This window comes from Pseudopipra pipra, chromosome 8 (assembly GCF_036250125.1).
Source record: "Pseudopipra pipra isolate bDixPip1 chromosome 8, bDixPip1.hap1, whole genome shotgun sequence".
Classification (NCBI taxonomy): domain Eukaryota; kingdom Metazoa; phylum Chordata; class Aves; order Passeriformes; family Pipridae; genus Pseudopipra; species Pseudopipra pipra.
The window spans coordinates 9,402,226-9,427,055 of record NC_087556.1 but is presented as its reverse complement, the minus strand read 5'-3'; the positions used below and the strand labels follow the sequence as shown (position 1 = coordinate 9,427,055).

The 24,830-nt window shown below is 38.7% G+C and overlaps 1 protein-coding gene across 2 annotated transcripts in view; it reads right to left on the bottom strand.

Moving 5' to 3' along the window:
• BMPR1A (bone morphogenetic protein receptor type 1A) overlaps positions 1 to 24,830 on the bottom strand; it is a 79,441-nt gene that overhangs the window by 15,297 nt on the left and 39,314 nt on the right. For both annotated transcript variants that reach the window (XM_064662464.1, XM_064662465.1), the window contains exon 3: positions 8,766 to 8,973. In XM_064662464.1, the coding sequence (XP_064518534.1) occupies positions 8,766 to 8,832 (67 nt within the window). In that variant the 5' untranslated portion in view covers positions 8,833 to 8,973. The remainder of the gene's footprint in view (positions 1 to 8,765; positions 8,974 to 24,830) is intronic.

Genomic DNA, 24,830 nt, shown 5'->3' with positions numbered 1-24,830 from the left:
ATCTCCTCCAGCTTTATCATATCTAATTTTACCAACAGAAAATTGCTTTCTGTCCACCACCTGACAGGATTGTTGGCTCCAAGTCCTCAAAGTATGAACCAAATACAGACAGAAGAGCTGTGAACAAACTATCACCTGCTCAGATACAGTTTACAGCAAGTCTCTGGGCGAGGTTCAGTGTGCAAAGTAAGAAAACACCAGTTAGGACCAACAGAAGCTTTTACAAATTCAGTTATTACCCTCAATATTTCTCAAAAATAATTTAGTCACAATAAAAATCTCAATTTATCTAAGGAAAAAAAAAACCCAAAGAAAAACTGACCAGAAAACACGGTCTCTTGGAACAGATTCTTGTGGCTTCCTGTCAAACCCACCAAACCCTGGCTATAGAGTGATGAGAACATCAGTCTCCTGTTGTACCTTGCTTGAAAGATGTGCAGAAAAACTTGATTAAAATCCCATGCAGTGTCATTCAGACAAATGTGAGATTAAATACTCGTGAAATTTGATCTTATTGTTCTGAAAATAGCAGATTTGCAGATTTCCTTATTTGATTAATGCAGCTCATCTAGTGCACAGTCCTGATTCAGTCAGGTAATGAAACTGTGCTTTTTTTGGATACAACTAAGAGAATATCCTAAGAAAGCACAACACCATCTACATAAACTCTCAAATCATTTAGCCATGTGTTATTTGAAATGTGGTTTTCAAACAGTACTTCAGTAACGCCGCAGCTCAACAGTCCTGATATGCACAGAACTGCTAACAAGAAACAAGGCCTGGTGCTATAACTGAGTTTACCTGTGCAGCAGGTATTTCTGATTTAACCAAAGAAATCCTGCACAACTGAAACAGCTCCTCCACCCGTCCCCTCTCTCTTTCTACACATTTCTTCCCAGCATAAACTGAAAGCTCGTTTTAATACCATGCTACAGATGTTACACAGCATTTCATATTCACATTTAAGAGATCCTTACCTGCTCAGAGAACAGGTAATTCTACTTAATATTTAAAGGAAAAGGCACTGCATATGTGCAAATATTGTCTTTTTTTCTTCCTCATTTTCTTGAATGACTAAGGTATCTTTCCCAATTAATGTTATAAAACCCCCCTTACCTTCAGGGACATTCCACATGTTAGAAGTCTGAATGCTTTATGATCTATGTCTCATCAGTCACTCATCCACCTTCCTACCCTGATCACTGACTGCAATTTTTTTAAATTTGCTAGAAAAGAAATCAAGGAACCCTTAAAGCATGGTTTCTTCTGGCTCAGAACAAAGAGAACAACATTTTTATGCAGGTCTAGCATCTTTTAAAGCAGTATTACTCTTTGTAAACTAACACTGAAGCACAACTACAGGTATATCAACCTTTTATACTAAAGCTGAGATGAACTACATTTTCCCTCTTCATTTATTAGGATGAATTGCATTACAAGATCTATGAACAGCACATACCAAATAAAATCCAGAATAGATAACTGTATTTTCAAAGAACCAGCATCTTTGTCTTTTGCAGAGTTTCTATAGGCAAAGATTTTTATTCAAAGCAAGAACAGACTATAATTTCATTGTTTTCGTAGTGTGAAAAAATACTCCATAGTAGCCTGCTTTCATCTTACAGGTAATACCTGAACTGCACAAGGGATGGAGAGGGGGGGAGATCACTTGACTCATGCATCCTTACTTTCCAAGACTGTAAAGAAAACTCTTATTAGACAGGAGTTTGAGTACCCAGAGAAAGAAGCAAAAAGGAAAACACTGAGGATGCTTGGGATCACTTCAGAAAGCAGTTTTTAATCACCTACACCTATACATTATCCCTTACTGTACCCTTTACTGCAGTACTAAAATCCATCCTCAGCACTTCCAGACAGATTAGCGTCCATCCTAAAGTTGCTAGGCATGGGGAAGGGAGTCAAATGTGGGAAGACTTGGCTTCCATGCACTTGAGGTATTAAGAGGGCAGTCAAAGGTCCTGAAGTCACAGGATGCTTCATTGCTGTTTTCCTGGTTAATAGATACTGGGTAAATGAACAAGAGTGAACTAAGCATAAGTAACATTTTGCTTCAAGAACCATCCAACCCTCTTGCACCTTCTTGCTCTCATCATCTCCCCACCCTCAGAGCTCCTCCAACTCTCAAACATTCGCACTGCTTTATCTTCCTCCTGGGAGCAGGCCAGTGGAAGGGAGGATCACACTTTAGGGATCTTGTGACACTACACTACTTGATGATATAATTAATGTCTTCTTTTCAATGACACATGCAGCTGTCACTGTGCACTACAGCTAAGAAATACACATACACGAATCTCAAAAGTGTAAGAGCTGTGAATTAATAGCTTCAAAAGAAAAACAGTTTGCCTTGAAACACAGTACTTAGAGACCTCAGACCCAGCAAAGCTTCTTTCTCCACTATCTCCTATCCTCCTCTTGTAAACTGCACAGGGCTGGTGGGGTAAAATAATATACATTAGCAACACATGAACTAGCACACTCTGGAGGACTTGTTCAAGATCCTGGACCACTTGCAGCCTGTTTGTCCAGCCTTGTGAGCATGATACACTTCAGTGTATCATATAATTCTAACCATACAAACTGCTCTGTAATGTGTATTTTACCACACTTCAAAAACTTAGAACATTCAACAAAATATCAGAGTGACAGTGAGCTGGAACATTCTCCTCACATAAATACAGTGTAAGACAATGATGAGGAAAAAGCTGATGGGGCTCCAAGTTCCCATTTCATCATTTGCTCTGCCCCACCATACATACTGCATTCATTGTACATTTCTAGAAGTGTGAACAACTGCTAAAGACAGGATGACATTTAGATGGCTTTCTGTTAAACTTTATTTTAATAATATAAATACAATGTTTAAAAGAGTTAATAGTAAGTTGTTAAAATAGGACAATGCCTGTCAATGTATCATATCCAGCCCTTGATCAAAAATATAAATTATTCAAAGCACTACCTCTTCCAATCACAGAAAATAAGTTAGACTATAAAATGTATTTCAAAGAAGTACAGGATATTAAAAATTCCACTAGGTCAGAAATCTAAGTCTACTTGAAAGCATGGCTTCAAACACAAATATTAACGTGGATAAGTCTCTAAAACATACTGTGTGTGACGCTGAGGTGTTACTAACCACTAAAAGCTGAGCTAACCTGGTTGCAAGTCAATGCCAAGATACATGTATAATTTCATTAAGTCTTCTGATCTAAGAAAAGATTTGTGTAACCCAAAAACCCCCCCAGCTCTATTAATAAATTCGGAGACAGCAGTAAATGAAGACAAATACAAAAGCTAAATTATGCCTACAGTTTGTTATTAACTGTATCCCCTCTTCCTCCACACATACAGCTGCAACGTGGCCAACAGCAGTCAAGTTGTTCGATAGCTTTCTGAATTTGTAATAGAGATGTTGCCCATAAAAACATTTCTATTCCAGAGTACACGATCCTTAAAAGGGATTTATCCCAGTGGAACTACAGTACGAGTGGCATTTCTTTGTAGCTATTCCGATCTATGCTTGCAAACTCCAAGAAATCCAACATTTAAATAAGAATGTCAGAAGACCACTTTCACCTGACCTCCTGCTGGTGCTATTGCTGCTCGCTGGGGCCAGCTCAGGGCTCACCCACACTGGGCTCTTCTCAAAGATGGAAGCTGTACCAACACTATTTATGTCAGATACGCCTTCCTTATGAAAAAAGGACATATCTTGAAAATTTTATGTGGTAGTTTTAAGTTACACTGCAAAATTATCCACTCCATATTTACCTATCACAAACTTCCATACTGATTTAACTTGTTCTGCTGTGTGAGTTAAACCTTGGTACAACTGACATGGATTAAGTACAATACTAGCACATGCCCTTAAAAGACAAAATAATATTAAAAAAAAAATCAGAAAAACTGTAACGAGTGTAAAGAAAGTATCTTAAATGCTTCTATGAGCTCTGTGTCTTGCATTTTAACCATAATTCTCCCTATAGTACTTTTTTATATATCAAGGCTGTGATTTCCAAAGACCAGGCGTGTTAGAGGTAGCTCCTCCAGCAGAACTGGTTCCTAAAAATCACAGCACGTTCCCAGACTACTTGTTTAAAACCTCTCTCCTTCCCTCCAGCTCTCCCAGGAGCTACACCAGTGCTCAACACAGACAGGCAGCCCCTGCCCCCTTACCTTCCCAACCAGCAATCCCCAGGCTCTGTTCCCACTTCTCCTCCCCAAAAAAGTCACTTCTGAAGACAACTACTCTGTTCTTATGCATTCAGTATAAAAGCCAGAGACATGAAAATGTTGTGTATTTTACTTAAAAAAAAGTATACTGCATTCTAATTTAAATTAAATGGACTTTTGAAGAATAAAGTTACTTAAACATGAAATTATAATAAAACAATAGATCAACTTCTAATAATCCCTTAGAAGGACTTTAATTAGACAAATATTGAAGAATACATGTTCACTACCCATATTTTAAAGACAGATGCAGTCATTAATTGGGGAAATCACCAGTAAACAGAACTATACTGTCTTCAAGTAATGAATCAGCTACTGACAACTCTAACTTCCATTCTACAGATTTCAGAGTATTTTATTTCAGATTAGTTTATATATTTGAATTCAGTAACTACTTCACCTGAAATTAAGAAAATGCATAAAGGTTTTAAAATGTATTAATTTTATCTATATCAAATATCTGAATAAAAGTAATTAGAGCAGTGAAATCAAACCTCCACAGATTTTTTTTTCCACTTCCCTAATGAACAGTGGCAACTTCAAGGCCATTTTAATGTTTAATATTGACACTAATTATTTTTAAATTTAACTTTTAATAAACCTTTTTAGTCAACTAATTTGCAAGGATTATAATACTTGTCTTCTGCAGTGTCTCTGAAGAATACATGAAGGTATGATGAACCACAAATAAAGTAAACTGCCAGCAACACAGCACCAAATCTACGAGAACAAGTTTGAGTGTACGTTAAGCACTTTACTGCTCTGTTACAAATATTGATCAAGTATGCTCATCAGTGCACTGTAACAAGGAAGAAAGAACTTTACTCAGAAGTAAAACTGGTTCTCTGAATGAAAAACTTGCACTGGGGAGAGGACAAAAGCCTGTTTGCTGCAGTCCTCAACCGCAACTGAAGTCGTAACCTCTTGCCTTAGATCAGCAACAGTAGGTGGGTGAAGATGCAGAGCAAGTCACAGATTTAAAGACATTGCAAAGGCCCCCCACAGCAAGAAAGAAAACACAAAAATGTTTTAACTGAAAAAGTTATTAAATATACCCATCTGCAACCCAGGCTTATTTTTGACCATTTCTCAACCTAAGTGAAGAAGTCCCGTAAGCTACAAAGAAGACAAAATCCAAAAATAAAATCCACTGGCCCCCCTGCCCCGTAGTAATGACCTGAGAAATTGCAGCTGTTCACCAGTAATGTCATGGAATTGCCTGTTTTCTGCTGTTATTGTAAGAATATTTTGACATTAATCAACACATGCAGCCACTTGCTTTTTCAAGTTACCTGCTAAGGAATCTGGTATGTATATATACATGCACCTTTACAGACACACTTGCTATTATCATTCTCTCAGGTCTTGGTAAGCCCTGAAATTCCTACCATTCTGAAGAAGCTTCCAAAAAAAGCAAGGGAGCAAAGCATTAAGTTGTGTGCCATACTCAAAGCACAGACACTGGGTGTTTCTACTTTCTCTGCTTTTCCTTCCTCTTCCTGTAAATCACGCAAATTCTCTTCAATTCCTCATAATGAATCTTCTCCACCTCTGCTGGTTACTTTATGATACACTTTTGCAACATCCCATATATATTTTCCTTGTTGAAACTATTTTTCCACTTCTTAGAGACTTTTCACTTTAGATTGTCTCTTTCCTAAAAAAAATTTCAAATACTTCATGACTGTCAACTTAATTCTTTCCTCCACGAATCGAGGGACAAGCAGAGAGACCTGACTGTTTTTTACTCACCATCCTTGGAAACCAAACATATTTCATGTTTGAAGAAAAGCCCTTAGGCAACTTGCAAAGAAACAACAATGTTTCAAGTAAGCTCAACTTTTCCATGGCTTTCAGAATTCCCTCAGTATTGATCTGAAAGTCAGGAATATTTCTGAGATAAGGCAATTTCTTCTTCAGAAGTTGAAAAAAAAATTTCAGTCTTTAAGTTTAATTTAGCTATAATACTTATTAGATGTTATTTACTGAACCATTATTAATCAATATTGTCATGGAAGGAATTAATGTAATTTAATTTTAAGTAACTAGAAGACCTGTATATTTGTAATATTATTTCTATTTGTATCTAAAGAGGAAAACAGTTGCTAAGGCCTATGAGTAAAATGCTAAATATTGACTAATGCAAAGGGGTAACCATGACTTCAGCAAAAAGAACAAAGCATATCTTTCCCAGTCTCTTCAAAGGAACAAGGGAAGAAGCTGGTATCTGCTGCAAGAAGCAGCAAAACTGCTTGAATACAAGTAGAACAAGCTCCACTGCAAAACACTGTCTGAGACTATTTCATGGTGGAAGAGACATCTAGAAGTCACCTGGTACCACCACCTGGTCAAAGCAGGACCAACTTCTACATTAGACCAGGCATTCCAGTAGAATTCTGACTGTATCTAAGGATGAATGTTGCACAACCTCCCCAGGCAGCCTGTTCTAATACTTAACCACACTCACAGTAAAAATTTCCTAATTTCTCACCAAAATTTCCTTTAGAGTGTGCCCATAACCAACCTAAGCACCTTAGAGCTATCTGCAAATATTTACAAATTGGTACTACAAACTTCAACTACACCCAAACCCCGGCTGCTTCTTGAAAATTAAAAACAGCATGTCCACAACAGGATGAGGGACCAGTCTGGAGAATTTTCCTCTTTCAACTTAAGTATTGTGACGAAGATAGAAGAATCCTGGATTTATGTTTGTTTTGTTGCTTTCAACCTTGAAATCTTCGCTGCAACAGCAAGTATCAAACTAAGGCCGACATTCTTTCCCACTCCTGGAACACAGGTGTGCATGTGTACACACACAGACTGAATCAAGCCAAACACCAGTGCTCAGAGCATGTCTAGAAGTTTGGTGACACTATTCTTGGCCTCTGCAGGTTAAAGAGATGAAAATGCACAAGGAACTTGGCAATTATGCAAAAACACCTGTCCGGTTTTGGAAGAGAAGTGTTTACAAGTCCGCAGGCTGTACCAAACAATACAGAACCCTCAGTGTGCTCACGGCTGCCTCCTGGAGAGAACCCCACAGGAAACCCAAAAGGAAGAACAGCAGTTTCAAATACCTTTAGCTAAAGTGTAATACTGCACAGGTCCAGAGAGGACTTTTGCTCCATAAAAGCTTAGCTGTGAATGTGTGTGTGGGGTAGGACTTGAAAAAGCTGAGATATGTGCTCTGAGACACTATTCATTTAAATACCAGCACATGGGAAGAGGTTGATGCAAGTCTGCTCTTCAAATCAGTTGTCAAGCTATGGATCAAGCATAGTCTTGAAAGAGACAGCTCTGCTACATCCTTTAATCTAATATTGCAGATACACACCAGAAACAGAACAGAAAGATTGTCATTTGGGTACTTACCAGGCTTCCTCCTCTCCCCATTTTAATGGGTTCATTGAACTGTGATTCTTGAAAGTAAATAGCTCATATAATATCTCAAAATAAAATCAAGCACTAAGTATTTGAGTATTATTGATCTAAGTATGGAAAGAGAATATGAAACCTTTCATAATCAAGTATTTAAATGGCAGTACCAAATTAGTCTTCTCTGTCTCTCTGAAAACATATGGAAAGCTCTGTGCACAGACACGTGAAAGGTGCACAGCTGGGAGAACAAGTCATCTTACACAGAGACCAGTGAGGGGTGTACGTGCCTGCTGGACAGGCAGAGCACTACTGCTCAAGTGCCAGCCACAGCAATGCAGTACCACCAACAGCTCAGATACCATTCTGCCTTTCTGCCACTTCTCTAAGCTACAAGCAGCTACAGAATCAGATCTGCCAGACAGAGCTGCTAATAAGGAGTAAGGAAATAATCATAAAATGGAGTTTCCCATGAACTAGTTATAATCTTCATACTTAAACTTCAATTCCTGATAGGGCATGAGATAGTAACATTAGTCTGTTCCCAATATTATTTTTTAATTCAGTGCAATTTGACAAAGGAGTTAAGGTTCTAATAACTGGATTTTCAAAGTTTTGAATAACCGGCTGGAAAGACAACAGACGTACAAATGAGTGTCTTCACTAACTGAAAAGCAGGCTATTTGTGAATATCTCACAGACTCAGCTTGGCCCATCAAGTAGGCACAACAAGCTAATTTAGATTGGTTACACTCTCTCTTGGCTGCTAGGAGCACCAGAGGCACGGGGAACTGCATACTGCAATCTCTTCAGTGAGTCAAGTTCAAAGGGATCGAGTATGCACACGTATAGGGAACTGAAATTCAGGAAGTCAAACCTTCACTTCTGCTGGTCATATAACTTGCTCCACGGTGTACTATGTATTTTTGGTATTGTCTCTATTTAAGCATTTGCTAAAATAGACCTAGTCTGTACTACAACACCTGACCACTAGAATGTCCTTCTTTTCAGGGAAGCGTCCATAGAGCATCTCAGGCAGACCAGTCACCTGCCTGCAAAAGAAACTCCAAACGAAAAACACAACTCTGTTACGAATCAAAAATATGAACTTATTTCACCTAGTACATATTTACCTTGAACATGGAGAATGATTAGCAGATAGGCTCCAAGCAATTGCTCATGAACTCTCAATCGAGTCATTGTTCACTTTTAATCCTTCCTGTGCAAGGCGACTGCCCCTTCTGCTTGACAAATGTTAAGCTCAGTCTGTTCGGTGAAGCCTAATACAAGATTTGGTGCTTGACTGCAAAGATGCTTTCCTAACTTTTCCACCTTCGTTTCCTGAAAGATACAATAAAACAAAGTGTTAAGAAACTCTCTGTATTTCAGAAGAAAGAAAAAATACTCAAGATTTTACATCATGTTGATTGTAACCATGTGCCTGGAAAAAAAAAAGCATATGTTTATTAAGATTTATTAAGAAAACATTAGCCATGTTTACTATCCAACGGAATAGCAGGGTTCTTCTGAAATATGCACTTCTGGTAAAAACCCACAGGGATGTTTTTACATTCCTATAAAAAAATATTAGATATGTTAATGCAGTAGTCACAGTTGTATAATTTTAGACTTGCATACAGCTTTTATAGGTAGTATTCAACAGATTAACACAGATTGAATAGAAAACTATTTTCTTTACAGACATGAAAACTAATTTTCATTATTTTTCTTAGAATTGAAACTCAATGGTGACTATCCACAATACCACAAGGGAAAAAAGCACTACCATGTTAGGCCACCAGTTGAAAAATGCTTGTAGAGAAACTTTATTGCAAAAACACTCAGCCTCTCTGATGGAAGAAAACTAAATTTGTATTAAATTGAACAATTAGTTTAGTTACTTAATATACTTACATTACCTTTGTCTCCTAGAACAGCACCACATCTTTAACAACAACAAAAAAAAGACAATATTAACTCCAATTTAGAATCACGACATCCTTCTGGATATCCCCAAGTTGTGGGCAAATTAATCCCTCCTGAAAAATTATGCTACTATAGGCACACGCCATTTGCTCCACAAATAAAATATAACTCTCCTCATGCAGTGGGGGAACACACAGCTAAGACAGTCAAGCTGAGTAAGAAGTTACTTTTCCAGACTGCAAGAGTTGTGGTCACATTCTGCTTAAAGAACTTTTCAGTGGTAACTCACAAGGGAAGTGTAATTGGGCCTCAAAGGACTAAAAAGCAGCTCGAACACCTAAACAGTTAATGGCAACAAAAGCAGTGCTGCACAGCGATGAACAGAGGGCTGATTTTGCCTTTCCTCGGCCTCTTGTTTCGGCGGGGTTGACCCCCCTGACCCCTGTCAGCCTGGCGCTGCTCATGAATGCCAAAACTGGCGTTCGCCCGGGGATGGGTCGCAATTACTGTTGGTGGCCGCTCCCAGCATCAATAACTCAATCTGTCTGTCGGTGAGACCCAAGAACTTTTCATTTTAATTAGTCTTCGGAGGCATTTAACATGGAGGCAAATTAGCGGCCGGGCCGGGAGGTGTCCGTCACTTCCAATTTCGGCGGGCGCGGCGGCCGCCCCGACCCCTGGCCTACTTTTCACACATCTCTGACTTCTCCCCAGCGCAGCGACAAAGCGCCTCCCAGCCGGGGCTGTGCTCCCCGAGCTCCATGGCAGCCCTGGCCTTTGCCAGGACTGCTGCCAGGTTATGGTGAGACAGGCTCAGAAACGCGCGCTTTGTAGGCATCTGGAGCACCAGTGACTTCAAAGTGACCTTCCTGGCCTGGCAGAGGTAAAGCAATGTGACAGCAGAAATATTCACTCCTTAGTCCTCCCTATACACAAGAAACGGGACCAGTTCTGACAGCTGATAGGGAATATCCTTCTAGCTATAAAACATCAGACCAGCAACGTAAGTCTGTAAGTAATATCGCTTTATTCTGTGTTTCAATGGCAGTGAACTTCCAATCCTCGATAAAACACGTGGAAGATGAAAACTGCCAACAGTCTGTATGTAGTAATACAATGAAGACTTTATTTACAGTATTCCATCAAGCAAAAAACCACCACCCCCCCCCCCCCCCGTAATAGCCTATTTAAAGTATATTTAAAAATAATTTCTTGTCCATGCAAGTTTCAGGAAGGAACACACAGTCACACTCTTGTACATTTCAAGAATAGGGGTGTTTTAAACTTTCAGAAAATTGGGGATCTTGCTCCCCAGTTTGATAAGGTCAGAGGGCACACTGGCACAGGAACATGTATTTGCCATTGTACCACAAAGCATGTTACCAAAAAGTCAAGAAAAAATGGGAAACCACAACATTTTAATGCAACTCACTCCAATTTCATGATGATTTTTGTTCAGTGAGACAAGCTAAGGTAGTTTCCAAAAATGCTGTCCAAGTCTATGCAAGAAATAATGCTCTCCACTTGAACCAGTATTTTGTACCTGAGTCTTCCTTCTGCCAATATTTCACTTTTCACAGGTATATATGTATAAAAATGTATATAAAACTATATAATAAAACAAAACAGAGAACAAATTATGTCATAATTCCCCATTTTAAACCCACTCTGATTTGAGAATACCTCAGAAGATGCAAAGAAAAATTCCTATGCACATATGGCACCATCACTTGGCGGATCTTTCTGTTGGTGCTACAGTCAGTGCCAAGTTCCCCCTTAGCCAGGAAGGCCCCATGGCACTGCTGAGCCTTGCTGCACTGATGGCAACACTTCACTGTAGGGCAGGTGAGCTTAAGCCACCAATTCCCAGCAGCATGTCCCAGAACTATGTGAACTGCAGTGTGGACACATATCCTATTCTACTGCCCATCCCCTGAACCCTTCATTTTCTTCCTATAAGTCTCTGAGCTAAACAAGCTAAGACAATTTGTTCTCTGATAGTCTATTTTTGGTCTTGTGCAGAAACAAAACTGAACACATTTCATTCTAAAGATCACCTGGCACGCCAATGCAGCTACGCAGTTTAACAGGTTAAAAACCTTTCAAAAAATCAGACTAGTGTTTTAGTGCTTCTAACAAATGCCAGACCCCAAAAGGACATAGTTATGACCTTCATATGAGAAAATCTTTCACTAAAACCAAAACAAATCACACAATCTTTAATGGATCCATCTTTAATGAATTCCCATTAAAGAGGAAGACTAGCAGCCCTGCTAAGGCACACTATTGAAAGTGAGCAACAGCTGGAATTTCTCCAAAACCTACTTGATATAACAGTGTAAAATGACACAACTAAATAACCACTTCAAATGTGTTAAAGCCCCAATTAACACCTGGAATGCTACTCTGCCAACAGAATCATGCTGAAGAAATTCAAACCCATAAGCCAATCAGTTGATTTTGAAGTTTCCAATCTCTTTTTTCTACTGTAGCCAAGAAGAAGCTTTCAGCTATGACCCATTAAAAAGTAACTTATTCATCAATTGTAACACCCAATTTGTCTGCAGTGTATTTTATTATCCTTCCTAATAAGAGTTTATTGAAGAAAATGCTTTTGTTATTAAAACTGTGTGTGTTTGTTTCTGCAGTGGAACTTGGCAGTGAATTCACGGCACTATCACGACAGTCTAGTCCTATGCTCTGTATGATTCCAAATATATGAAGTTGGAAGTGTGCAAGATCTGTCATATGGTCCAAAATGACTCTGAGTTCAGTGGTAACTGTTCTTTAGATGTGGCTATGTAATATTTTTAACAGCATGATCCCCAAACCAAATGAGCTGTGCTGTTCCAAATTTCAATAAAGAATGATATTGCTGAATGCAACAACAAAGACAGTATTGTAAAAGGGGAGTACATGAAAAAATGTCAATCTTGGACTTCACAGTAATTAGAACATATAATCCACTTCGACAGACAAGATATTTCAAAATATTTGCAGCAGTACATATAATACCAAGTTAATGTATTTGCCAAAACAAAACTAAAACATATTAAATGTTTCTCCTATGTGTAATTGGGGCAAGAAGTGACTCAGGTAGCTGTAAGCATATTACCTCAATCACAAGTACAGTTTCAAACAGAACTTTGAGCTGGAACAGAATGCCAGAGATAAACTGGACTGTCAGTCTAAGCCAGTGCATGACAACTTTCCTGTTAGATTACAAAAAACCTGATACGGTGCCACAAAGAAAATTATTGCTTTGGATGAAGGAAAGAGGGATTGTAAGAACAGCAGAGAATTCACTATGTGGCAGACAAGTATTTTCAAGAACAGAGATTAGCAGTCTAGTTTAAATGACATTCAAGGACCTTGATTCTTGATTCAGCTTGATTGAAGAACAGTCACCATTTTCATTAATGAACTAGGCACAAAAAGCAAAATTTCAATAAACTTTGCTGACAAACATGAATTGTGAGTTCAGCTGAGTGTTGCTTTTATGCAAGAAGATTTGGGATCACATGAAGAACCAAAGTAACAGAAGTAGAATGAAGTCCAACTGCATGAAATTGGGAAAGTCATGCATATTGGTAACTCTGAAGAATTTCTGCTTCGCAGAGACCAAAAGCTTATGCATAGGAGCCAGCTGTGTCCAAGGACTCAAGGACACCACTGATTACAGAACATCAGACACATCCATGTGATGTTGCTGGGAGAAAGACACAAACACTACTCTAGTATTTCCTAAGGAAATTTCCCAGGGGAAACAGTAAGGCATATACGATTGATAAATTCAACATATGCCCAGAAGGATTGATCCTCACTATCTCAAGAACAGGAAAGAAAGACATTTGGAGATGTGCTGGGTTTGCATGGCCAGGTTTTGGTAGCAATGGGGCTACAGGGTGGCCTCTGTGAGAAGCTGCTGGAAGCTTCCTTCCCCCATGTCCAGCAGAGCCAATGCCAGACAGGTCCAGGATAGACTCGCCACTGGCCCAGGCTGAGTCCATCAGGAATGACAGTAATGCCTCTGGGATAACATGCTTAGGAAAGAGAAAAAAGTCGTTGAGCAGATGAAAATTGAAGCCAGAGAAGAGAGGAGTGAACACATGAACACCTCTGCAGACACCAAGGTCAGTGCAGAAGGAGGAGCAGGAGGTGCTCCACGTGCTGGAGCAGAGATTCCCCACAGGAGCAGGGAAGGACTCCTCTTCCTGAGCAGCAGCAGAAACAACCTGTGATGGACTGACTGTAATCCCCATTCCTGTCTCCCTGCACTGTTGGGGGGTGGGAGGAGGTAGAACTTGGGAAGAAAGGAGGGGTGGGGGGGAAAGTGTTTTTAAGATTTATTTTACTTCTCATTCCCCTGCTCTGATTCTGCTAGTAATAAATTTAATTAAGATCCTCACTTTGAGTCTGTTTTGCCTGTGACAGTAATCAGTGACTGATCTCTCCTGATCCTTATCTCAACTCATGAACCCTTTGCTATATTTTCTCTTCTCTGTCCAGCTGCAGAGGAGAGTGGAAGAGTGGCTTTAGTGGGTACCTGACATTCAGCCAGGGTCAACCCACTACAGGAAACAAAAAGAAAAGAAAATAATATGGTTAAGATAGTTAAAGTTGTTGGAGAAATTATTACACTTTGAAAATATAGCAGCAATTATCACAAGGAAAGACAAGACAGATATTTAACCTGAAGAAGATTACTCGTTCAACAACAAGTAGGTATGGATTAGCCATTAAAATTTATTTAGGTCAGAAATTAGAAGACCATTTCTAGCCAATGGTTAGAAGGTTCTAGGGTAGATTTTCAAACTAAATAGAGTCCAAAAAATTAATTAGTCTTTAGTTTAACAAAGCATGTAGCTCATGTAGCTGCAGGTGACAGGCTGGGAGCAGTCCCTTACAACTTCATTTTGTTACTCATAATACAAAAAGAACTATAGTTAGCTTTAGTTTATCCAAAGTCAAATAGTAAAATTTAACCAAATCCATAGAAAGAAAGTGTCAGATTCTGCACTGTGTCATTCTGTCAAATACTTGCACAAGCCTACTTTTTAAATGTGTTTCTATTATTATATTGCAGGGCATGTCTACAAAAATTGTAGAAAAGTGTCATATTGAAACACTCATACTATCTACACTTAAGTGCTGTCAAATATGTTAAATTACAAACAACAAGGTAAATCCACCACCAAAATCTGTCAAGAAATCCTACAGCTGATGGAGAAGTCTGCTGGCTATTGCAAGCTAGTTGGGTACATGGCCATCAAAAAAGCCAGCTTCAAATAAGGTCCTGTTTGTTTAGGCACTAATCTGTTCAAGCTCACAGAAATAATTCCATTAAACTATGGATTGTATTGGAATTACTTAAAACTACTCCCAATTGCATAAATTTAAAAGCCAAGAGATTGTGTAAATTATATCAACATTTTTTCTCCCTCTACAAGCTGCAATGAAGTCTGAAATGTTAAATGAAGTGTATTATATCCTTCTCAAAAGTCTGAAATGAAAAATTGTATCTTAGTTCCCTTTGCAGGACAGTTATAACCATGGGTTTAGAATACATGTATTGCAACATGTCTGATCATTAAAAAAACACAAGTCCCTAACAGCTGTTTTCTGCAGCAAGACAGTTCACAGTGTTACAAAAGGACTTATTTCTGGCCAGTGGGAAAAGTCACCAAAATCCACCTTGGATAGTCACACAGAAGTCTTCTGAAAGAAAGATTTCACATTGCTTGCAAATATCAAATGTGTGTATATTACAGCAGAATTTAGAACCCAAAGTACTAAATTATGATATATCTGTGTTTCATAAACAAAGTTGTTAACCATGAAGAAATTAAAGCTGAGCTGCTTTTTACCATGCCCAGCACAATTAGGTAATTGGGGACGCCACTCATTGGACTCCTGAATGCCCATCTTACTGTTATTCTGGAATTCCAATTAACTAACTGCTACAAAGTTTCTACCATTAAATTAACTGTAATGAAATGCAGCAAAATTGTTTTCCCAGTGCCATGCCATCAGGAATTCAGACATATCCTAGTCTGTTACAAACATGACACATCCTCTTATTTGAGCATATTTAAACGAGATTTTGCTACACAATTTTTATGCATCTTGAGCCATTTCCCTTTTTCATCACTTTGGTGATTAGCTGTCTGAGAGCTTCTGCCCTTTAGACAATTGGCAAATGGACACCCATGCTATTTCTATCATAAATGACATCAAATCCTGGTATTCTACCCAGAAGCTATCATGCTTAAATGTTTTTATTATCTATTTATAATTTTTGTTATTTCCTTACTGTCATACCAGTTAATGTGAACAAGGAGAAAAGTCTCCACATGTAATGCATTCCATCTCTAAATTTAACAAATACAAACAGGGAATCATAACCTAAACCTGTTAAATTTCCTTTGCAAAAACAAACTTACAGAATGCCTTTTACTCACTAAACATAAGTGACAGGAGGAAAACTCATCAAAACTTTCAGAAATTTTTCATGTTACTACTAAAAATATCACAGTCATACTACAAAACTTATCACACATTTTGGCTCTGAGTTACAATAATTTTATACAAACAGTATACATAGGCTGAGGAAGGGAAAAAGCTGGGCCTCAATCCTGAGTATACATTTGCTCACTTCTTTAGATGTGAACAATGGACCCTAAAATCAATGCCAGTGCCTTCAAAAGTATAAGTGCTTTAATAGAAAGGGTTTCTAAAGTGCAACATCCCTTTCAGCACTATAAAGACGATTAATGAATGTTTTCACAACCTTACAGTAACTTTTCATAATTTAAGGACAGTTTTTCATTAATCTATGCCAAAAAAATCCCCAGAACAAAAAATTGACAGGGTGTTTATTATACTTAGATCCCATGATCATGGTTTATTTCTGTTACACCTACAACCTCTGCCCAATTCAGAAGAAAAAATTCACAATTACTTTTTGTCTCCAAAGCAAAGGTGATTATGCAAATTCTGGAACTCACAAAGAGTTCTCCAGAAACTGGGTTTTTGTTTGGTGGTTAAAGAGCATATTTTTCATTTCATGATGCCTAAGGAAAACAGTCTTTTTCTTTTTTTTTTTTTTTTTTTTTTTTTTTTTTTTTGTGTCACTGGCTTTAATCAGTAACAAAGCAGGGTAGACAAACTCATGCTTTTTCCGCTATGTCCCTGACAGTGGTTTCTCCTCCAAGGGAAGGAGGGAGGAACAGGAACCCATCCTTAGGCCAGCCTGCAGCTCCGGCTCCCACACGCTTCCCAATCCCAGTACTTTGCCCACAGGAGGGTAGTGTAGGCTAATTTCCGAGCAGGGGCACGTTGCTAAAATCTACATCTCTCAGGCAGAACGCTCAGAAAAAGCGGTTGCTATTTAAAAGACACATCACTTGAATTTCAATTTCGGTACAAAGAAGAAAACGGCAGCGACGAGGCCGAGACAAATTCAGTGCGGGGCTTGGGGTTTGCTTTTTTTAACACGAGAAAAAAAAAAAAAAAGACTGCAAAATACTTCTCTCCCTCTGCCCCTCACTCCCACCCTTAATTCTTGTTTTCTAGGTAGTGAGATTTTTCCAAGCCTCCTGGCCGGCCGCCAGCCGCACGGAGGGAGCGGGCGGCGCTCCCCCCGCGGCCCCTCCCGGCAGCCCAAGGCGCCCGGCCTGACATGCTTTTCAAGGCGTGCTAGACTGCAGCGCAGACTTTCTGGCTCCACTTCCATTGTTTGCACGGCTGCTTTGCTCCTTATCCAGAGCGCGGATTAGCATAAGAATACTGTCTTCCCCCTCTGCAAGCCAGCTCCCCCTCCAGAAGACCTCCACCCCTTTAAGAATAAACATGCGGTTGGATTTCTTTTTTTTAATTTTATTTTCTCTTTAAATCCTCTTTTCCTATTCAAGGCTTGTAGAAACCAATAAAATAAATAGAACGCTAAACAAGCAAGGCTGACAAGGCTCAGAAATACCCGATTGCATAGATTAGTAATTACCAAGGTCAAAGGAGTCAACCTGATAATGCTATTCACGGAGCCCTCACTCCTCACACTCACGTTGTGGGCATGAAAGTTACTAAAGGAAATACTTTCCAAACAGAGCTGATAATAAATAAGTTTAGGAAGGAGTAACACAAAGGAGACCTTAATTCCCTTCGTTTTGTTTTTTTTTTTCTTATTTACACGTGGAAGATGGAGTTTCAATTTATTAAGAACTGACAGGAAACATTACTTACCAAGACAATCCTCAGCCAAAAAAATACAAATCAACCCTTCCAAACAGAGTAGCGATGCCTTTTACAGAGGAATCACTGCTGCCTTCTTACAAATCTGCAAACCCTTTCCCTCTGGTATCTGACAAAGGGACTATGGTGTCCCTTTTAGAGCAAGTGACATGTGATCTGGTATTAAAAAAGGCCAACAGAAGAGCATTTCACAAGAAGCAAACTGTTTGCCCTCACAACGCTTAAAACTGTCAACACGGACATATTTTTTCGTTCTGCTACCCAGAAGATAACTGCCGTCCAAATTAATTCATACATCACTTCATGAGCAAGATAAAAACACACTTGCAAATACTGCTTCATAAGCAAGCCACATAATTTTTAAATCATCAAATTCAGCACTCCCCATTGCAACGGGCAAGAGACAAGCTTTCTTTTAACAGTATCTGCTCGATACAAACAGCAGAGACAAGACTGGCAAGTTCAGCATTATGATGATCTGCTAACACAAAATGCTGCTTGGCAAGGTGAGCCTTAATCCTCATTTTCCTCACCTGCTTGCCATGCCCACAGAAGCACTGTACTGTGCTGAGGAGAAACTCCCTGTCTAGCTGTTCCCATAAACCACTGCAAATAACACACAGATATTCTCAAAAGAGCGGTCTCCATCAGTCTTCCAAAGAGGCATTTTAATAGCTGGATAGGATAAATACATGAAATAGTAGATGCTCCTCCTTTACACTCCCCTAAAACATTCATGTGGCAGGAGAAAATGATTTTTTAAGTGTTCATACTACAGAAACAAAATTTTAGATCAATGTGATTTGCAAATTACATTTAACTGTTAAGTTTGTTCTTCATGTTTGTTATATTGCCCTTATAACTTAAAATTTCAACCTCTCTTATTCTTTCAAATTTTAATGAATAGTTGGTGGCTCTTCTGTCATCTGTGAGCCTTGACTCTCATCCTAGAAACTCATGTTGGGATGTTTTTATGAGATTACAAGCTTCAGGCACAAAACACAAGGAGGTTATCACCATCACAGCAAGAGCAAAGGAAGTGAGCAAGTATTGTCAGTGGCAAGTCCAGAAGAGCCTAAACTAGAATCAACGGCAGTTTAAATTAATATGCTGGGCTCTGAACAGCTGTGGCTGATGAGCTGCCACTTGCTGATACTGCCACAGAGGCACTGACCTCCAGGAAAAGAGCAAGGTGGACAGCTGGGGGTATTAACCTCACAAGCTGTCTCACTAGGAACTCCCAGACCTTACAAGGAGAAGCCTGACACATACAAGTAAGTTAGCAAAGCTTTCAAGGCCCAATAAAGTAAGAAAATAAAAGAAGGGGGGGGGGGGGAAGGAAAAAAATAATAAACGCCGAAATCCATTTGAGAGCAAATACCTTGTAATTACAACATTAATTATCTTACTTAGAACCTGCAAAGTATTCAGATATTTTCAATATCTGAGTGACAAATGCTGATGTGTAAAGCATGACATGCTCACATACAGTTATCTTACAGATACTGCAGATATTAAATTAGATTGCTATATTAAGAAAATGCTTCCGCAGTACAAATACAAAATTAATTCTATGCTGCATTCAGTCTCTGTTTGTATCTGCAATATTTAATTTTCAATATGAAATATATAATAAAGTATTATTGCTCTGAGAAATATTTCCAGGACTCGAGATGTATGTGTCTGAGCTTTGTCTTACCCTGCTACTATTCTGCAAGTTTTGCCGAGATGAGAACCAATTTTAATGCAAACCAAGTTAAACTCTCGGTGCACTGTAGATCTGCTGGGTTAAATAACTACAGAAACAACATGGTATGCACATGCATACAAACTACACCTCAAGTTTAAACAATGTACTTTCATCAAATATAGCTTCAAAGACATTTCTAAATCCAAACACAGTGATCTTTCAATAAGTAGACAAGAGTTCAAAGGTAATGTTTACCTCAACAGTTATAGTCCCCTATTTCCCTGCACCCAAGTGCTAAAGGAATACTATTAATTTCTTTTCACACATAATTTAAAAGCAAACATGAGCTTTCTGGTCAATGAGATTAAAATATTTAGATTTCAATAGTTTTATTAGGCGGTTATTTGTATTCAAGCAATTATACCACTTCTCTCAGTGCAAAAAGGTTATTTTAAACACACTAAAATGTTTTTCAACACCTGTTGCACAGCAGAGCAAAGGATAGCAGGACATCAACATGTAGCATAGCAGCTTGGTCTGTTTGGTTGGTTTGTAGGTTATATGAACTTCGCATTTAGCTAAAAAAAATCTTCATTTTTTTCCATTCAAATCTTTGCTTTTCTCTCCATATTGTAAGAACTAAAGAAACTATGAAAGTACAAAGATTATATGATATATCTCTTCTCATATGAATTTCACTTGGTTTCCTAATTTTCTATTTGATCCTTATGGCATATGTCTTAAACTGCCCAGACTCACTACTATAGGAATGACCTGAACACTACTTTTATGGCAAATATTTCTCCCATTCCCCATCATCCTCAAACTTGAAGGTATCTCCTCTGATGTTTTAACAGTTCCTTGAGCTAAAAATCTTAAAAGTAAATCCATCTGTTTCCTAAGTCACCTCTTTGTTAACTTTGACAATTCAATTATTCCTCAGTCATTCAAGATCACATTCTTACACCTGTCTCATTTTGCCTTTTCTTATGTTACTTCTGTCAAGCCTGTTATTCCATCTAAGAGTAATTTATTCCTTCCACATCTCCAAACATTCTTTTTTTCAGGATTCTTTAGCTTACATTAATCGCATCCGATAGGACGCAATTAAGGCTGATCCAAATTAAATCTGTGAAGGAAAAATTGAGGTTGCAGGAAAACCACAGGTTCCATAATGGGAAGGAATTTTTTTGCTAGTTGAGGAGAATACAGAATGATTTTTGGCAGAGAGAAAGGGGACAAAAAAAAGGCATCATTATTGAACCTTCTCTAACAAAGGGTGATTAGTATCTTGTAATACCAATCCTTTATCACATCCTGAGTATTGTCCATTCCTCTTCTTTCTTTGAGATTTTTCACACGTTTGACTTAAGAACTGTACTGAAACAAAACCAGCAGACAAAATACTGCAGTAATATATTGGGTTTGTGAGGCCAGGTTTTGGTAGCAGGGGGGCTACAGGGGTGGGTTCTGTGAGAAGCTGCCAGAAGCTCCCCCCCTGTCCTGCACAGCCAGTGCCAGCTGGTTCCAAGATGGACCTACCTCTGGCCAAGGCTGGGCCAAATCAGGAACGACAGTAACACCTCCGTGACAACATATTTAAGAAAGAAAAAAAAGTTATTGTGCAGCTGTAATTGCAGCCAGGGAAGAGAGGAGTGAGAATATGTGGGAAGAACAACTATAGAGACACCAAGGTCGGTGCAGAAGGAGGGGCAGGAGGTGCTCCAGGCACCAGAGCTGAGGTTCCCCTGCAGCCCGTGTGCAGCCTGTGGTGAGGCAGCTGTGCCTCTGCAGCCCATGGAGGTCCACAGGGATGCAGAGATCCACCTGCAGCCCATGGAGAAGCCCACATCAGAGCAGGTGAAAGCCTTTTCAAACTGGATTCAGAATCCACTCAGCTGACAAACAACAGCAAGAGTAGCCATTCTCGCTGGTTCAAATCTTCCAAAAGATCTTTTCTTCCCAGTCAGAGGACTGGTGACAGTGTGCTTTCTTTCCATCAAACTGTATGCCCACATAAAGATTCAGCTATTTCTCAGGCTGTGGCTGAGTAACAGGCAGGGAAGGGGGAAAAACACCCAGAACCATCAATGCTATTTTTAAAGACCAATAAAACAAACTTTTTCACCCTCTCCATTAAAAAAGTCTTATTAATTCACTGATGGGCAATATCACCAAACAACAAATTTACTGAGGGGAGGGGAAACTGAGTAGATTGCAAGTGTAGATTTTTCAAATTCTATAACAATTCGAAGTGCACAGAATTCCAAGACACCTGTATAAATATCCCTCTTCTCATACACTGCCATCTGAAAGACCTCCGCTGCACAGGCAGACCCCATGATCATTTTACCTTCATTCCACTGAAAGCCTGCGACTGGACTGTTTCTGTGAACTATTTCATGTGCTTTACCTGACAAATGAAACCAATAATTCCTTTTCAAACACCAGCAGCTTGAAGAAACATGTTTGAATGAGAACAGGAATTTCAGATCTCAGAACAACAAGAAGTGTTTGAAGCATGGTCAGGTGTAGCCATTTGAGAACCCTTCCGCAGATCTTCACTGTGGAAATTCTCCTATCCATGGGAGTATTGACCCCTCTAGCATCACTAACAGATTCAAATTTTCTGTAGCTAACTGCAAACATTTAAAATCTGTGCACAAGATGCCGTGTCTATATCAAAACCCTGGCAGAAAAACCTCCTCACTACCGTAAGCAAGCCACAGCTTCTAGGAAATTCATATTAAAAATCATGACTATGAGACTCCTGTTTCTTCAAAAGTTATGTGTATATACCACACACAAACGCAGGAATATGCATAATTTTTTTTCCCATGCAATTTGTGTATTTGATCATCCACATCCAGATTATTCTTTTTTTAATACATGCTAAACAACACCTTTTATTAGTAAATACAACTCAAGTGTTACTACTTTTTGGCATATAGCTGCCTCACCTGCCTTTTTTGTTTCTTTTTCAAGCCATTCCACTGTGAAATCAGCATATTCTTACTCCGCTTACTAAGTTTCTAAGCAACTTCTGCTTAGTTCTAACTATAACTAGCAAACTTACTGACAGCCTAAGACATGGTGCACACACCTAAGCTTTGTGCACTTGCATACAGTAGTTGAACCAGTGGTTTACATCTGTTCTTCCCTATACATATAAAGCACACCATTTCAATATTTGGATTATGTTATAGAAATAGCTACTGCTATTATCACATCAAATCAGTCAGTGACAAAGCAGATGGAAGAAAAAAAAACACCTTTTAAATATTAACCTGTGCTGTTAAGAAGTTATCTTTCATTCTGAGTATTAACAGATTTCTCTTTTTTTCCAAAAGTGGCAAAATACTTAAATTAACTGTCATATGACTAACCAGTTAATTAAAATTTACTTCCCAATTACTTTTCATCATAGGTACTTGAGCAAAGTAACAGAACTTAATACTTTAGTTTTAACAGATTCAAATTATTACTCAAGATCCTGCAATTCCTGTACTGTGCTGTAAACCCAAAACATACATATTTTAAGGACATGATAAAAGTATTCCTTCTTTACCTAGACTTGGCTATGGTACACAGGTAATTCTTTTCACGGACAGTACATATCTGGTTTAGAAATAAGAAAATTAGCAAGTTTCTATTACTTCTAATGCTTTTATAAACATTAAAGATATTATAAAAAGACCCTTTATCTAAATCAATCTTAGATTTTTGGCAAGTTCACAAGTAGCTGTTTATTATTTTAAAATACATTGATTTTAATGAAATTCTGTAATAACTACAACACTTTACAAACAGTTCACCTAACATTTCATGAAACTTCTTGTAACATCATAACCTTGGAACCTCTGGAGAAGGACATTCTTGACTTTTAAATCTAGCTCAGAGGAACCTACTCCGTAACCGACTACTTAAAACTGCTTCAGAACAGCACCATTTAAAAAGAAACCTTTACCTGTTTGGTTTTACCTCAAGAAAAAAAAAAAGGGAATGAAAAAAGGAAAGAAAACAATAATAATCTATGTATTAATGTGTAGCAGAAACCCACATTTTACCATTCTTAATCTAAACAATAAATTAAAAAAAAATAAGTAAAAAAGGAAATCTTGTATGTTTCTAATTACACATTCATATTACAAAAATCTGGTTGCAAAACACATTCCTATCAATAGAAACATCTTCAGACTGTACTGTGAATGCACTCCCTGTACACTTTTCTCATCATAAGATCTTAAATTAGTTCTCTATCCTACCCCATAAAATTCCCATCCTCTGATACGGAAATAAGATACAAAATTTAGCCTCCTCTTACTACACAGGAACTTTTCTAGATTTCTTTGAAATTTGTTGCCCATTACACTTTCAGCAGGAGTTCCTGAGCCAAATGGAGCCAACACAAAAATGAAGGGATTCTCAGACAGCTTAATCTGACCTTCCTGAGCCTGACAGGTTTGGCCTAGCAATAGGGAAGGTTCTTGGTTTATGCAGTCTGAGAGCAGGATGGTCACACTATTGGAACAACCTAGGGTAAGTCAGGGTAAATGGAAGAAAGGAAAGCCTGTTAGGAGGACACCAAAGTGCCAGCAAAACGTGTGACAGCACCCTGCAGAACAGAGCAGCTCCAGAGTGGAACCACTGGCACTTCCTGTTTTGATCGAATGATTCACAAGATGACATGGACTTCTGGTTACTCCACTCCTGGAAAATGCTTTGAGCCCACTGACCTGCATTTCCCATTTGTGGTTTGAGCCTGAAGTGGCTCAGCCTGTTTGTTATGGAATTAACTCCTAGCAAATAGTTTGCCACCAAGGAAATTCAATAGCAGCCAACTCAACCTTACCCAATAATTGTTTCCTAACTGAACAGAGATCTTAGGCAGTCTTGATGATTAATAAGAAAATCATTGCAGGAACACCTTCCTGTCACTGGCACCCTTCATTCTGAAACACCTGGCACATGTTCCTGGCTAATGAACAAGCTCCATCACATGAGAAAAGATGGTTCTACCACCACTGGCTGGGCAGGAGACAAAGATGACAACTCTATGGACACTAGAAGCTGAAAAGTAGGAAGTTATTCCTAAATCGTCAACTAATGTTATTGGTTCAGCAGCTGTACATTAGAGGTCTTTAATCTCTTCTAATTCATGCCTTGCTGCAGGCAAGTCAAACTAAGGGAGTATTTTACATTTTAATGGGTGGTGGTGGGAAGTCATCCAAGTCCAGTTTTCAACATCCCAAAGAAAACAAAGTAATCATATGACCAAAGCGACAACACTACACAGGACACCAGTTCCAGAAGGGAATTAAGCATACACAGC